This window comes from Patiria miniata, unplaced genomic scaffold (assembly GCF_015706575.1).
Source record: "Patiria miniata isolate m_02_andy unplaced genomic scaffold, ASM1570657v1 HiC_scaffold_27, whole genome shotgun sequence".
Taxonomy (NCBI): domain Eukaryota; kingdom Metazoa; phylum Echinodermata; class Asteroidea; order Valvatida; family Asterinidae; genus Patiria; species Patiria miniata.
This window is the reverse complement of record NW_024037066.1, coordinates 7125220-7142582: the sequence shown is the minus strand read 5'-3', so window position 1 is coordinate 7142582 and position 17363 is coordinate 7125220. Positions and strand designations below refer to the sequence as shown.

The 17363-nt window shown below is 42.9% G+C and overlaps 2 protein-coding genes across 2 annotated transcripts; both read left to right on the top strand.

Moving 5' to 3' along the window:
• The first annotated feature begins 2678 nt into the window (after positions 1-2678).
• LOC119734624 (acetylcholine receptor subunit beta-like) lies at positions 2679-14483 on the top strand. The gene is made up of 6 exons (XM_038208160.1): positions 2679-3009; positions 11501-11703; positions 12447-12491; positions 12801-12910; positions 13323-14118; positions 14302-14483. The coding sequence occupies exons 2-6, from the start codon at positions 11503-11505 to the stop codon at positions 14422-14424; spliced, it is 1275 nt and encodes a 424-aa protein (XP_038064088.1). The 5' UTR covers positions 2679-3009; positions 11501-11502; the 3' UTR covers positions 14425-14483.
• LOC119734623 (acetylcholine receptor subunit beta-like) lies at positions 3891-7279 on the top strand. Its single transcript, XM_038208158.1, has 6 exons — positions 3891-4212; positions 4488-4690; positions 5334-5378; positions 5667-5776; positions 6081-6876; positions 7055-7279. The coding sequence occupies exons 2-6, from the start codon at positions 4490-4492 to the stop codon at positions 7175-7177; spliced, it is 1275 nt and encodes a 424-aa protein (XP_038064086.1). The 5' UTR covers positions 3891-4212; positions 4488-4489; the 3' UTR covers positions 7178-7279.
• Positions 14484-17363: the final 2880 nt, after the last annotated feature.

The following is a 17363-nucleotide window of genomic DNA, read 5'->3' as shown; positions in this document are numbered from 1 at the left end:
ACTTAAATCGATATTTAAAAGCTGGAATTTAACCCAGGAATAGCAAGAGAAACTAATATTTTATAGGACAAATAAATTGGGAAGGGGCAGGGGGGTAAAATTCACATAGGATTGTAATATATTTATAGTCGTCCAAAGTTTAAAGAGCAATTTGGTCAAACGAGAACGAAGAGATAGAGAAAAGATTAGAATATAAAACCTCAGAGAAAATATTAACTTGTGATGTTAATTTGTTTATCCGTACTGCCTTTTCCCCTTATATTTGAGTGATTTTAAAACAAGATTACATTTCTAACTTGAAGGTATTTTGGCAGCGCAGCCGCCACATAAAGATGCAGTCCACAAAGATCTAAGTGCGTCACAACTTCTAAACTTTTGTTTTTCGCTTTGTCATGCAAATGAGCTATGGGCGGAGCTGCGTACAGCAAACCAGACAGGTTCGGCGCAACTCGTCAGACGATCAACGAAAACTAGTGACCAATTTAAAATGATGCAAATTTTGATCAGTATGTATCTTTTGTCACTTTGTGCTTCATGTGTGGATGAAATTACTGTCTTGCTTTGCACAAGACTTGTACTTATTCATCTGTAAAGTTGTCAAGCGCAGATTCGTTGTTTAGTTGTGCCAGTTATCTCACATTATTTTGTGGTAATTTACAGTATTCGAACGATCAGAAAGTTTGAAAACTATACACAAACCCTCAACAATAATACTGAACAAAAAAACCTACATGTACAATGTACATATTATTTTGGGAGTGGGTGCGCGCGCAAAGCTTACGGCGTGTTTATTATAGGGGGCGCCCTTTAAGTTTAATGGTAGATTGACGCAACGCGCGTACATTGTACTGTTGCTTAATGTTTGCGTCGATCCCTCGAGCACGAACAAGTTCGCAATTTTGAAATGATGTGATTAATGTTATTACAGAGAAGCCCCTTTTTCAATGAAATTCTGAAAGAATAATCCAATCACTGAACGTTGGGAGACTGGGTTATATCATGATAGAATAAGGAATACTCAGGTTTTCTTGCAGCGCGAGAGGGCGCGCTTTAACATTCACGAGGGTTGCAGACCAGCAAATAAACTGCCATAGACGTCAGTGATAAATACCCTCAAATCTCAAGATCAGGAAAAAAAATACTCACAAATCTCCAAGTGATTTGAGACACCCAACAAATTAAAGCTTATTTCGTCATCTTTCATTTTCAGTTCAAATGGGGGTACTCAAATGACTTTTGGGAGAAAATTTCATCCAAAAATGACCACAAAACATATCTGGCCCGGACTTGGGGCTTCCAATTCTCAGCACTTTGGATGCAATTGCGCCCCAAAATGGCGCTTTTTTGCCATGTTGTGGAGCAGTGGCGTAGCCAACGGGGGGGGGGGGGGGGGGGGTGGGGGGGCGTGGGGGGGGGGCGACTGCCCCCCATCAAACCTTGTCGCCCCCCCCCCCAGTCGCCCCCCCCCCCCACTGAGATTTAGAGTTTAAAAAAAAATTATCATTGATCTACATGACGCCATGGGCGTCAATCCTGGGGGGGGGGGGACAGGGGACATCCCCCCCCCCGTGGCACTTTTTGAAGGGTGGGGGACACAATATCAAATGTCCCCCCCCCCCAGATTTTTGACCTCGTGTCTCATTTACAGGGCCCTATTATGTACTACAATGTATCTTTTGCTTAGAAAATATTGGTTCAAGTGGTCAGAAATTGCCTCAGATAGCACCACAGAGCATCGAGAATCCAATTTTTTCGGGGCCCTTAAGCGGGCCCCGAACCCCACGCCTATAGCTCAGAATTATTATCTTTTGTGCTAAGATAATTATTGGTTAAAGTGGTAAGAAATTGCCTCAGATCACACCACAGAACATCGAGAATCCAATTTTTTCGGGGCCCTTAAGCGGGCCCCGAACCCCACGCCTATAGCTCAGAATACCGATAGCTGATTCAATGACTCCAACCTCGAAAACGATGTCCAAATAATTATCTTTTGCTAAGAAAATATTAGTTAAAGCATGGAGGAAAGTGGTAAGAAATTGCTTCAGATCACACCACAGAACATCTAGAATCAAAATCTTTTTTTCGGGGCCCTTAAGCGGGCCCCGAACCCCACGCCGTAAGGGCTTCGCGCTTCGCATAAGTTCTGATCAAGGTATGTCCGCCCCCCCCCACTTTTGAGAAGCGATTGACGCCCCTGCATGACGCCCCCAATTAAATGTTCCCCCCCCCCCCCCCCCCCCCCCCCCCCCCCCCCCCCCCCCCCCCCCCCCCCCCCCCCCCCCCCCCCACTGAAAAATTCCTGGCTACGCCACTGTTGTGGAGGGATCGTTTTTCGAGATGGCTACTTTTCAGCTATTGGGAAATATAGGGGTCGTCTTCTTTGGGTGAGAATTTCTCGAAAAGTCGATCGTCAACCCACTAAAAATGTAAAAGAAAATGGAAGATGACATGTTGATCATCATTTTTCTGTGCAGCCTAAAATACCCGTGAGAGTTATTTGTAAAAGAATTTTGAACCATGGGCATTCAGCGCTGGTGTCTAAGGGAATTTTAATACAGGGGTGCACCCTGAAAATTTACGATTGGTCTGGTGCCTACACTCGACCGGTTACGGCTCAGTGATTTTGAAATCAAACTAGAAACCAACTTCTTTGTGTTCATCAATCCTTTACACGAATACACAAGTGGGTTACCGTGAGCAAAGGCCAAACACAACACAACCATCAGACTGTCTGGTTGAACCAAATTGGTACCCGGTCGAGTAGCTCTGTGCTTAAACTTGAATTCATGGTAGCTACTGACACTGTCGATTGTGTACCACAAGTTCTGAAATTTTACACGTCGTATACATTGTATACGTATTTGTATGTCAAAGACAGTCATTTTGAGCCAGTTAAACAAGTTCAAGTTAATTGCAGTGGATGTAGACGAAATAACGACTGGCCTGTTCATTAACAGTCGCCATCATAACTCTCATCTTTGCAAGACAGACGACAGAATTGTGGAAGAGGTACGTATTGGGTTTAAAGTGTCGAGACTTTCAAGTCCATAAAAGTACGTATGTACATGTACCTCCTTTTTTCAAGTACTAGACTTACGGGATTTACCTAGTTCATGATAACTAGGATTTACATAGTTCATAATTCTTTTATGACTGTAGATCCAACATCGTATCTCCTCTTCGGCTTGCACCTTGCAATTCATATGTCTTGGACCTAGCATTGATAATTTGTAGTTTTGTCATTTATAATTTTGTCATTTATAATTTTTGTAGTTTGTACTTACTCTTTGTATAGCGCCATGAGCGTCACCGAGTGATGGACCTGTTTGCGCTTAATAAGATGCCACTATTATTATTATTATCATGTCGAATAGTCCATCAGGACATGTTCACCTGTTATGTGTATGAAATGATATTTGTATTCTATGAGAAAAACGTTCCTACGTTGCTAGGCTACTGCTTAGTAATGCCCTACAAACCGTGTCATTAAATCTGCCCAGAAACGGAAAATATCAATTAGGCCTAATACGGAGGTCTATTATTATGAGTCAGTGCATGGCCGGCTGTACCGATATGGCGTGCGTGCGTGCACAATCATGATGCATAAAATAAATTGTTTCGTAATTACTGTTATGCATTAGCAAAATGGATGCGAGGTTGCAAATTAAAGTAAGGGGGAACTTGAAGCACTTCCGCCTGAGCAGTTATGCCACAACCAGTGGTTGGAAGGGGGAACAGTCACGGTCGGCAGTGTTACAGTGATATAGAGCATTATAGGCATATACCAGTTTATTATGATCACCTTATTAACCAGTATTTGCTTGACCACCGTACCGTCGCAAATGGATGACTGGACCGCTGATGTATTGACTAATTCATCGGTGAGCAGAGATTCCGGAGAAATGGCCACCCCCGGAAGGTTTTAATGAAAATTCTGTGATTGATTGGTCAAATAGGAATGAATAATCTTGAACTAGCCTGAGTGATGATGTTTGGTTGACACTGTCGTGTCGCATTGACGTAAAGACAGATAAATGAGGCGGTAGGCCCGGTAAATTACGCTGGCCTTGTTGGGTGTTTTTGCATGTCGTTTACGGTCATCTTATGGAGATGTCGCATAGCTTGATGCGGTCGAGAGTAAACTGCAGTTAGAAGATGTAGCAACTCGCATTATACGAGCTCACACCGTGCATAAAGATCACTCTGATTCAGGTAGAGCCGTGTTGCCACGTTTGTCTTTGCAATCTGTATATTGCTTGCATGTTTGCAAAAGGTGAGAGTCTTGAACAGAGAAAGACTGTGATGAATTTCGCTGGGAGATGTCGTTATTTGTCCCAAGAGCTGTCGGGATTGTAATGTTCGTACATGATCGAACTGAGAAAGGAAGGATCGAGTATGTGGTTTGCGTGTGCCCTGCAGTTATGAAGGCATGAGATTTAACAGGCTTCTTTTGGACATCTCTCAAACTGACATTATTTTTTTTCCAGAAATGAATCGTGTAATCTCCGTACTTCTTGTGCTAGTCCCTGCCATCACTGCAGTGGGTGCCGTCCCGTGGAACGACGAGGCTCGTCTGGTCTCAGATCTGTGGACGAACGCCGGGTACGATGCCGAGACCCGCCCGGTCCGAAACGCCTCCGAGACGGTGCAAGTCGCTCTGCGGGTGGATGTCTTCTCCATTCTTAATGTTGTAAGTCAGCTGAAGAAAAAAGAGCATGAAAGAGTTCGGAATTTGCAATCAGAAATTCCCCATTTTCCAAATGTGGTGGAGTGGGAGAATTTATGATAAAAAAATAAGTTGGTTATAATTTGGTTTGTTCTGCGTTGGAGGGGATCATTAGGCAATTCTGTTTTAGGAGCTACAAATCCTCAATCAGTATCTATTAACAGTTGTGCCATATTAACACGATATCGAAATATGGATGCATGGATATAAACCATTGTGGTTTTTTTTGTAAATTCTCAGTTCTACTTAAATTGAAGTCATCTCATATCAGACGTCTATTACTCATTTATTCATTAATGCTACGCACAGCTGGCTTTGCGATAGCTACTAGAGTTTTCCTGCTCACTGTTCCAAACCATATCAAAATGAATACATCATTAGGTTGAAACGTATTTTGCATAGACCCATGTCAGTTTCAATGCTAACGATTGTTACTTTGTGACAACAGAGCAAGGGGAGAGGCGTGGCATGGGCCACAATTGGGGGGGGGGGGGTGGTCTCTGGCGGTTTTAGCAGGGCTGTACCAAGCAATTATTTGTCATTGTCGATTTTAATATCTCTTTCGATGCGTAAAGAACTTCAGCACTTGTATTATATATTTTTACAGGATTCCAAGGAACAAGAAATTAGAATTGCTTCTGTATTTAACATGGTAAGAACATGAAACTTTGCTTGTTTCCCTTTTAATGTCCACGGGATAATGGAGGTGTAACGGTAATTGATTTGATTTGATTTGATCTGATCTGATCTGATCTGATCTGATTTCATTTCATTTCATTTAGTAAACTTTTATATTTTTATTTGATGAATTTTATATTTTAAAATTGGGTTTCTCCCTTTAACGATCTACTTGAAATTTCACTTTTTAGAATATTTAATTTGTTTTTATCTCCTGACGAAGAATTCCATATAGCGTACGTGACTGTATACTTGTTTTCAGAAATGGCAAGATGACAGGTTGAAATGGAACCCTGACGTCTACAACGGTCTGGAGTATCTGTCAGTTGCGGCGGACAAGACCTGGTATCCCAAACTCCGGGTGCTGAACGCGTGAGTTTCCCTGTTGTTTAATTCATCAAAGTCTCTCTTCACACAATGATTGAGTAATTATTAGGTCATGCAGATTGAGGTTATGACGTTAATCGGTGGTTTTTCTTACATAACGTCAGATACAGGCAGAGATTTCATGTCATATATTTGTTGGAAGCGCAGGTCATGCACTATTGTACCACGATATGTTTTGTGTATCGTACTTACTGGGAATTAAGAGGTTGTATTCAGAACTACAAAATAAATAGCATAAAACAATACTGTTTAAATTGCGACTTCGAATGTCTATTTTTTGTACTTGTAGTCTTGAAGAGTCAAGACTGATCACGGACGATACAGAAGTGATGATCACCAGTGAGGGCGTGCTTCACGTGCTTCACTCCCTCATCTTCGAGGCGCAATGCCACCTTCAACAGGCGTTGTTCCCCTTCGATGTCCAGGAATGTCAGTTCCTTGTCGGCACAGTTGGCGTCCCGAGCGGCGTGATGAGGTTAGAAGCCTCCGAGGCTGATAAACCTCGTGAGAGTGTCCAGTCAATCTCCAGTTGGCATCTTGATGACCTCACGGTCCGTGGCATCCTGTCACCGACTTGCATCGATGCACACGCGGTAGCAGATGGTGAGGAGTGCCACCGAACCTCAGAGACTGAGGTGAACCTCAAGCTGAGGCGCGAGCCCAAGTACCACGTGTACACGGTACTGGCCCCCTGCACGATCCTCACGCTTCTCGCCTCAATGATCTTCTGGCTGCCCACCGAGTGCGGCGAGAAACTCTCCTTCGGTATTTCCATTTTCTTCGGTTTTGTTATCTTTCAGCTGCTTGTTCAGGATGCGTTGAGTGAGGCAGGAGGCGAGAAACCCTCACTCCTGATTCGTTACGTGCTCTTCAACTTCGCACTTGTCGGTGTGGCAGTCATGATATCTGCTGTATCTATTGCCCTCTATCACAGAGGTGATGGCGGGGAAACCTCACAGAGCACGGCCTTGTGTAAGATCTGCGCACCTCATGCACAAGTTGGTATTGAGGATCCCCAACAAGCAAGACTCACTCAAGACAGGGAAGGAGATGCAGCAAAGGATGAGGAAAAACCGCAGTCAAAGGTTGGTCATAAAATTTACTAGTACAGGTCCTGTGACTTACACCAAACTCGGGCGAGGTGTTCTTGCTTCCCGTAGGCCTAAGTTGGATATAGTGTCAAGGAGGTTCGTATACTGTAGCCTACATACTTAAGACTGTTTCCCGAGGTTTTATACCCTGTTTTATTCCTCTCTTTCACAGGCAAAGAAACCCTGGAACTGGAAGAAAATCGCGAAGTATCTGGATCGCGTCTCCTTCGTTGTCTATTACATCGCATTCTTCATCTTCTTCTTGGCGATAGTTGTTGAGGTTATCCAGATTTAGGGAGCATTGTTACCGGGTGAGGGTGTGAGGCGCCAGAGGTTGCCGCTTTGTGAGGTTACCGGTACAAATCGGGGCATTCGAGATCGCGAAGTTTTACCAGGGTCTGCATTTACATAAAGATGTTTAGAGACTGTCTCTTTGCACTCGTAAAGATCCACCCAGATAGCCCGAATAAATGTAAAGTACAACGTGAATTAATAATCTTGAATATTGATGAACAGTAGCGGATCAAGGTGGGCCGGGGGTGAGGGTGGGTCGAAGTTCCCTTGATCTCACTATCAGGGCATGCCTTCGGCACACCTTCACTCACCGTCCCCCCTTGTATATCAACCCCTGTTTCCTGAAAGCCAGATCCGCCCCTGATGCAAGCCTCCATGTCTTTTGATTTTGTGTGTATATGTTATATGAGAAAGTGTGATTTTTATGACATTTCGAGATTTGAACGCCCATGCAAACACGAGTAACCGCGATGTATCAAAACGCGGAAGTGGAATAAACTTAAATGAACTTAAACGACTGTCAGCATGTGAATAAAACAGTGTTCGGGTTAAGTCAAAGACACGTTTTTTTGTCTGTCCTTTCCTAAATGCTACTAAAAGCATTACATGGTGGCAGCGGTCAACTGAAGACTTTTGTGAGTACCAAAACAAACCCAGAAAGTGAAAGTGCCTTTTTGGAAAATTTGTTTCACAGGGGCGGTGGAACCGGGGGGGGGGGGGGGGGGGGGGGGGGAGGGGGCAGGGGGCACTCCCCCCCCCCCAGATTTTCCAAAGCCAACAAAAGTGCCCCTCTCGCGGTTATAAATGTGCCCCCTTGAGATGAAAACAAAAATGCCCCTCAAACGCACACATAAAAGCATTATGATCGCGCTACAAATAAAATTGTCTGCTCTCTTGTAATGCAAAACTGCCCCTCAAAAACACAAGTACCCCTCCCGGTGACGTCACAAAAACCACCATCTTTTCCTCAAAAAAAAAAAATGCTTAAAGTGTTCAGAAATTGCCTCAGATCGCACCACAGAGCATCTACAATCCATTTTTTTCTGGGCCCTTAAGCGGGCCCCGAACCGCACGCTGTGAATTTTTGGACCCAATTTTTGGGGGACCAAATTTTTTTGGCCCCCCCCCACCCAAAAGAAATATATTGTGTTCTGGATCCGCCATTGCGTAGACAAAGGGCTCTCATTTTCACACCGACAGAAGGGACCCCTTTTTTCTGGATAAGTGCCCCTTTTTGGTGTCCCCCTCCCCAAGCTTGAAAAGCGTTCCGTCGCCCCTGCCTGTTCACTACTGTTACCGGGGGTAATTCATCTTGTCCTTTCACATTCTCTTTGTTTCCATTCCTGCTGCTCACTTAAGATCGTATTATTTATATAACACCAACAATTGACGATGTATGACGATGAATGTTATAAAATGTTAAACAATAGAACAATAGAACTGTCACTCGTAAAAAGAAAAGCTTGATTGAAATCCAATTGTCTTTTCTATTTAGTGTACACCTATATTGGTCAGAGTGGGAAAAAAACCCAGTCGTCTATAATAATGCATGGGCATGCTGCCCTCTTGAAAAATTACGATGCGTCTGGTGCCTGCACTCGAGCGGTTACCGCTCAGTGATTTTAAAATCAAAGTGGAAACTGTGTTCTTTGTGTTCATCAATCCTTTACCAAATTGAACCAAATAGGTACTCGCAGATCTGTGCATTATCACACACTGTGGTATTTCGTAGGCCCTCAATTTGGATAATCCAGGCCCGGCATAAACTTGACGTTTTTACCTTAAAATTTATGGTCGCTTTTGACACTGTCAATTGTGTACCAAACGGTTCTTCTTAAATTTTACATAGCGTGTATACGTAATTTCTACGTCAAAGAATGTCATTTGAGCCGTAAAAGAAGTTCAAGTTAATCGTAGTGGATGTAGACAAAATAACGACAGGCCTGTTCATTAACAGTCGCCATCATAACTCTCATCTTTGCACGGCAGTCGACCATTGTGGAAGAGGTGTGCAAGTGTCGAGACTTCCGGGCCTACAAAAGTGCGTATGAAGCTAGTTTTTCAAGTTGCCAGGATTTACATTTCGTTCATGATTATTTTATGGCTGCACTATGTGTGGATCCAACATCATGTCGAATTTCCATCAGGCTATGTTCACTTTTTATTTGTATCAAAATGATCTTTGTACATGAGAAAATAAACATACCTTGCCACCACTTTTTCGTTGTATTCAGCCGGCCACAGCTAATATCAGAAAATAGCCAGTTTTGGGTAAGAGAATGGCGCTGCTTATGGTTCGTGTTTTTGGTATAGGCAGTCACTGGGAATGTAGGCCTTTTTACGTTCCTGCAGTGAACGGACATGAACGGACAAGTACGTTATGGCAGTAATTGAATAGGTTTTCCATACTGTGGATCGAGGAAAGATTCTTCGATGGATACAATTTTTGAAATATGAAACTAATATTGTAATCGGAAAATCAAGAATGAAATCATTTTTCAAACCCTTCCGTGCCCTGGTGTTCCTTTTTTGCAAACATAAATGTGCACTTGTTACACAAAGCTGGCATACCAGATTACGACGCTACGTTGCTAGGCGACTGCTTCGTAACGTCCGAGAAACTGCCACGCCATCAATTCTGCCCAGAAATGGAAAATACCGATTTTTTTTTATTAATACGTAGGCATTATAATTATTTAGTCACTGCGTGGGCTGTACGGTGTGCGTTCATGCGCGCGTATAGTACAAAGTAATTTGTTTAATTACTGCGATGCATTATCAAGTCGGATGCAAATGAAAGTATATGGAGCTAAAAGCATTTACGCAGAGCAATTAGTAATTATGTTTTTTTCTGCAACCAAGTTCTAATGACCATTATGCGCATGCGTCAGTTTGGTAACGGAATTGTTCTCGGACTTAGATTCCCTTTATAAAATCCTCAAGAACCATGAATCAGAGAGAAAAAAAAGTAAAATTTATTTCTTCGATCAGTAGGACTTGATTGAACAAAAGCTAAGAAAGAAAGTCACTCCTGGGAAAAAAAAAGGAAAATTACTGGGACTCGAACCCGCAACCCGCAACATTGTGACCATGCCTAGCGTAAAACAGGCCACCGTCTGTGATGCCACACTTTTCGCCATGGAATATACACTAATCACATGACCTTTTTTTCAATCACGTGATACATGTCAGGCATATGTACATTGTATATATTAAACTTGACTAGCCTGCAGAAGACCATTTGGCAAGCAGTTATGCCACAATCAATGAGGGAAGGGAGAACAGTCACGCCAGTGTTAAATGATAGAAGATTTCCTTCTGATATTCACCAGTGTTTACTTGACCACCGCACCGTCAAAGATGGATGACTGAACAGCTGATTTATTTTACCGGTAAGCAGAGATGCCGGAGAAATGGCCACCCCGGAAGGTTACGGAAGGTTTTAATGAAAATTCTGTTACTGATTAGTGAATAAGAATGAATAGTCTTGAGCTAGCCTGAGTGCTTTTTGGTTGATGTTGTCACGTCGCATTGAAGCGGAGACAGATAATTGAGGCGGTATATAGGCCCGGTAAATTACGCTGGCCTCGTTGGATGTTTTTGCATGTCGTTTACGGTGATCTTGTGGAGATGAATGTCGCATAAGCTTGATGCGCGCCAGAGCAAACTGCAATAAGAAGATGCAGCAATGAGCAGCTCCATTCATACGAGCTCACACCGTGCATACAAATCACTCTGATTCAGGTAGAGCCGTGTAGCCACGTTTGTCTTTACAATCTGTAAAATGCATGCATGTTTGCAAAAGGTGAGAGTTTTGTAATGAGAAAGACTGTGATGAATTTCGCTGGGAGACGCCGATAATTGTACCAACAGGTTGTCCGGATTGTACATACATGATAGGAGTCTATCGAACTGGTAAAGAAAGGAGTACATTCGCCCTACCGTGAGAGTGATTTTTGAACGCATGAGATTTTCAGGCTTTTTTTCGGAAGTTGCGATCCCGCCGCATGCACGTTTTTTCAACAGTTCGTCGTGAAATTCTTGAAGTCTGTTCATGCAGTTTCTTTACTGCTGTGATAATGCCTTTTGCAGTGCTGATATTTTTGCCTATTATTTCTTGTAAAGCTCGTGTGGATGCACCGCATGTATGTTCAGGACTTCTGTTGCAAGATGTTGCTTTCTGTTAATAATTTTGCCATCCCATAAGATTTACATTTGATTGTTGTTTTTAATTGCATTGTGTTTAAATCCACTGAGTAACATCTCTCGTCGACTTTTCAACCAATGTCATTGACTTCTCCCCTCAAATTGACATTATTTTCAGAAATGAACCGTGTAATCTCCGTGCTTTTAGTGTTAGTCCCTGCCATCGCTGCAGTGGGTGCCGTCCCGTGGAACGACGAGGCTCGTCTGGTCTCAGATCTGTGGACGAACGCCGGGTACGATGTCGAGACCCGCCCGGTCCGAAACGCCTCCGAGACGGTGCAAGTCGCTCTGCTGGTGGATGTCTTCACCATCCTTAATCTTGTAAGTCAGCTGAAGAAAAAAAAGCATGAAAAGCGTTCGGAATTTGCATTAAGAATTTTCAAATTTTCCAATCTGGTGGAGGGAAGAATTCACTAAGAAAACAGACTGTTCATTTTGTGATAAATTGTCAACGAATGTTATTTTGTAGTTTGATATTTGTTGGGATTCTTTACGGTGGAGAGGGCGTGGTTTGTCCTGCGGAGGAGGGGATAATCATGAAATTCTGTCTGAGGAGCTCCAAGTCTCAATCAGAATCTCTTCCAGTTGTACCAACATGATATCGAAATATGAATGAATGTCGGTTTGTATCCATGGATATTAACCGACTTTTTTTTGGGGGGGGTTGTCTTTGTAAATTATTCAGTTGTATACTTAAATTCAAGTCCTCTCCTAGCATAAGACGCATTATGACCGAGTTATGAAATTAATGTTACGCACAATTGCGTTGATGGCTTTGCGAGAGCTACTAGAATTTTCTTGCTCATTGTCACAATTTCAAAATGAATACATCGTTCGGTTGAAACGTGTTTTGCATAGTCCCATGCCAGTTTCAATGATATAACGATTGTTACTTCGTGACAACTGAGCAAGGGGAGAGGCATGGCATGGGCCACAATCGAGGGGGGTCGCAAGCCGGCGGTTTTAGTACTGCTGCACCAAGGAAATATTTGTCATTGTCGATTTTAATATCTCTTTCGATGCGTAAAGAACTTCAGCACTTGTATTATTATTTATTTTTTCAGGATTCCAAGGAACAAGAAATTAGAATTGCTTCTGTATTTAACATGGTAAGAACATGAAACTTTGCTTGTTTCCTTTTTATTAAAATTATGTATAAGGATAATGGGATTTAAAGGGAGGCGTCAATGTAATTATATTGATTTGATTTTCGAATCGAATCGAATCGATTCGTTTCGATTCGATTCGTTTCGATTCGATTCGATTCGATTCGATCGGATCGGATCCGATCCGATCCGATCCGATCCGATCCGATCCGATCCGAACTGGATTTCATTAATTTAATGTTTTATATTTTTTATAAAACATTTTTATCTCCTGATTAAAACTTCCATCAAACGTGACTGTATACTTATCAGAAATGGCAAGATGACAGGTTGAAATGGAACCCCGACGTCTACAACGGCCTGGAGTATCTGTCAGTTGCGGCTGGCAAGACCTGGTATCCCAAACTCCGGGTGATGAACGCGTAAGTTTCCCTGTCGTTTCAACTTGTGGAGGTAAATTAAAATCCCGCCCCCCCCCGCCCACCTCCCCGCTGGCTACGCCTATGATAACGCAAAATACAGGCTGAGGTTGCGTGGCTGTTTCTGATGTCATCAGACACAGTATGCAACCTCAGGCCGTATCTGATAATCTGGCGTTATGTAACAGTAGTCACCAATTAACGTCATAACGTTAATGTCATGTTTCTAATTTTTATAAGCGAAACCAGATCATGCATAATTATGGTGCACGATGTGTTTTGGGTATACTAACCAGAAAGAGGTTGTATACAGAACTTACAGATAGGCAGACCTTCAAAAACATAATCGGAAAAAAATGAACAATATTGTCTGCTAAATTTCAATTTTGAATTTCAATATTTTTGTGCACTGTAGTCTTGAAGAGACCAGACTTCTCACGGACGATACAGAAGTGATGATCACCAGTGAGGGCGTGCTTCACGTGCTTCACTCCCTCATCTTCGAGACGCAATGCCACCTTCAACAGGCGTTGTTCCCCTTCGATGTCCAAGACTGCGGGTTCCTTGTCGGCACAGTTGGCGTCCCGAGCAGCGTGATGAGGTTAGATGCCTCCAAGGCCGATAAACCTCGCGAAGAGGTCCAGTCAATCTCCAGTTGGCGTCTGGATGACCTCACGGTCCTGGGGATGCTCTCACTGACTTGCATCGATGCACACCCGGTACCAGATGGTGAGGAGTGCCATCGAACCTCAGAGGCCATGGTAAACCTCACGCTGAGCCGCGAACCCGAGTACCACGTGTACACGGTACTGGCCCCCTGCACGATCCTCACACTTCTCGCCTCAATGATCTTCTGGCTGCCAACCGAGTGCGGCGAGAAACTCTCCTTCGGTATTTCCATCTTCTTCGGTTTTGTTATCTTTCAGCTGCTTGTTCAGGATGAGTTGAGTGAGGCGGGAGGCGAGAAACCCTCAGTCATGATTCGTTACGTGCTCTTCAACTTCGCGCTTGTCGGTGTGGCAGTCATGGTATCTGCTGCATCTATTGCCCTCTACCACAGAGGTGATGGCGGGGAAACCTCACAAGGCACGGCCGTGTGTAAGATCTGCGCACCTCATGCACAAGTTGGCATTGAGGATCCCCAACAAGCAAGACTCACTCAAGACAGAGAAGGAGATGCAGCAAAGGACGAGGAAAAACCGCAGTCAAAGGTTTGTCATTAAATTTACTATTAATACAGGTTCTTTGTCTTAGACCAAACTCGGGCGAGGTGTTCTTGCTTCCCGTAGGCCTAGGTGGGATATAGTGCTAGGGAGGTGCCTACTGTAGCCTACATATACTTAAGACTGTTTCCCGAGGTTTTATATACCCTGTTTTATTCCTCTCTTTCACAGGCAAAGAAACCCTGGAACTGGAAGAAAATCGCGAAGTATCTGGATCGCGTCTCCTTCGTTGTCTATTACATCGCATTCTTCATCTTCTTTTTGTCGATGGTTGTTGAGGTTATCCAGACTTAGGGAGCCTTGGTACCGGTAGAGGCGCTAGAGGTTGCACTTTTGCGAGGTTACCGGTATAAATCGGGGCGTTCGTGATCGTGACATTTTACAAGTGTCGGTTTATAGATAGGTGTAAAGACTGTCTCTCTATATCCATTAGAACCACCCAAATAGCCTGAATAAAAATCAAATACTGTGTGTGTTATACACTGGCAATGCGGTCACTAGTGTACGTCTATGCCCCGAGGGACTGTGAGTGACCAGAGGAGGGTCCTATTTCCCGAGGCCAAAGGACGAGGAAAATATTACTCCTTCTGGTCACTACAGGCCCGAGGGGGGGGGGCATAAACGTGCACTCGGGACCGAATTATGCCAGTCCATATGTATGTGTGGCTTGTTTTTTACTATACCTCATAAATATTCATCAGGCAACCGCGACATTTCATTGGTCCATTCCAGCAACTCAACCTTGTGAAAGTTTGTACTATCACCCTGCGTCTTCGTACGCGCGCGTGACGCGCTAAAACCAGGGTGGTACCATCACACACCTGGGTCGCGCGCAGCCTTAGATTTGTTCCAGTACTGTGTTATCTCTTTACCAACGACGCATACGCTTTGCGTGCATACCATGGAGATCACAGTACCAGTGAGGACAGTTGTGCCAGTCTATTATGGCATACATCAAAATGGTGACCGGTGGTGCTCGCTTTGCGATTTTAATCGAGGAGGAACTGGGTGAAGTTTTACACAATTTTAATGAATCCATGTTTTTTTGGGAATCTTAAAGTTATTAAATGACACAACATTAACATTCTGTTTGTCTCCTTAAATTAAAATAATGTTTCACTTTATCCAAATACTGTATGATCAAAAACATGGTGGAATAGACCAATGAAATACCGCAGCTTCCTGATGAATGTTTATGAGGTAAAGTAAAACAAATACAACATGTTGTGTTTGTATAATAACTCACCTCTGTCCAAAATATAAAATGAGAAAAGAAACCTTTCATGGTTTTATTATTGAACTGTTTTCAACTTTTAACTCGTAAGCAAATAAACTGTAAGCAATTCAACAATTAAAGGAACGCTTTTAGTTTCCCTAGATTAAATTGTTGAGTTTGAGTTTTGTCAGAGGGGGCTCTTACCAGTCAAATTGTTTTTAGTAGAGTGCCCGATTCACGACGAACTGTTGAAACAACGCGCATGCGGCGGGATCGCAACTCAGTCCAGGGGGAAAAAGCCTGTAAATCTCATGCGTTCAAAAATCATTGTCATCTTCTTATTCAAGTTTGCTCTGGAGCGCATCAAGCTAATGCGACAGTCATCTCCACAAGATCACCGTAAACGACATGCAAAAACACCCAACGAGGCCAGCGTAATTTACCGGGCCTACCACCTCATTTATCTGTCTCTACATCGATGTGACATGACAATATCAACCAAAAAGCACTCAGGCTAGCTCAAGACTATTCATTCCTATTCACTAATTAAAACCTTCCATAACCATCCAGGGTGGCCATTTCTCCGGCATCTCTGCTTACCGGTAAAATAAATCAGCAGTTAAGTCATCCATCTTTGATGGTGCGGTGGTCAAGTAAACACTGGTGTATATCAGAAGGAAATCTTCTATCATTTAACATTGACGTGACTGTTCTCCCTTCCCTCATTGATTGTGGCATAACTGCTTGCCAAATGGTCTTCTGCAGGCTCGTCAAGTTTAATATATACAAATACCTGATATATATCACGTGATTGAAAAAAAAGGTCATGCGATAAGTTTATATCCCATGGCGAAAAGTGTGGCATCACAGACGGTGGCCTGCTTTACGCTAGGCATGGTCACATTGTTGCGGGTTGCGGGTTCGAGTCCCAGTAATTTTCCTTTTTTTTCCCCGGAGTGACTTTTTGTCTTAACTTTTGTTCAATCAAGTCCTACTGATCGAAGAAATAAATTTTACTTTTTTTCTCTCATTCATGGCTCTTGAGGATTTTATAAAGGGAATCTAAGTCCGAGAACAATTCCGTTACCAAACTGAGGCATGCGCATAATGGTCATTAGTGCTTGGTTGTATAAAAAAAACATAATTACTAACTGCTCTGCCTAAATGCTTTTACCCCCATATACTTTAATTTGCATTCGTCTTGATAATGCATCGCAGTAATTAAACAAATTACTTTGTACACTATATACGCGCGCATGAACGCACACGTACAGCCCACTTTGTGACTAAATATAATGCCTACGTATTAATAAAAAAAAAACCCGATATTTTTTAATTTCTGGGCAGAATTGATGGCACGGCAGTTTCTCGGACGTTTACAAAGCAGTCGCCTAGCAACGTAGCGTCGTAATCTGGTATGCCAGCTTTGTGTAACAAGTGCAAATTTATGTTTGCAAAAAAAGGAACACCAGGGCACGGAAGGGTTTGAAAAATGATTTCATTCTTGATTTTCCGATTACAATATTAGTTTCATATTTCAAATATTTTATCCATCGAAGAATCTTTTCTAGATGCACAGTATGGAAAACCTATTAAATTACTGCCATAACGTACTCGTCCGTTCATGTCCGTTCACTGCAGGAACGTAAAAAGGCCTACATTCCCAGTGACTGCCTATATCAACAACACGAACCATAAGCAGCGCCATTCTCTTACCCAAAACTGGTTATTTTCCTCAAATAATAGAACTGATATTAGCTGTGGCTGAATACAACGAAAAAGTGGTGGCAATGTATATTTCTTTTCTCATACACAAAGATCATTTTTATTCAAATAAAAAGTGAACACAGCCTGATGGAAATTCGACATGATGTTGGATCCACACACAGTTAGCCATAAAATAATTATGAACTAAATGTAAATCCTGGCAACTTATAAAACTAGCTTCATACGCACTTTTGTAGACCCGGAAGTCTCGACACTTGCACACCTCTTCCACAATGGTCGACTGCGGTGC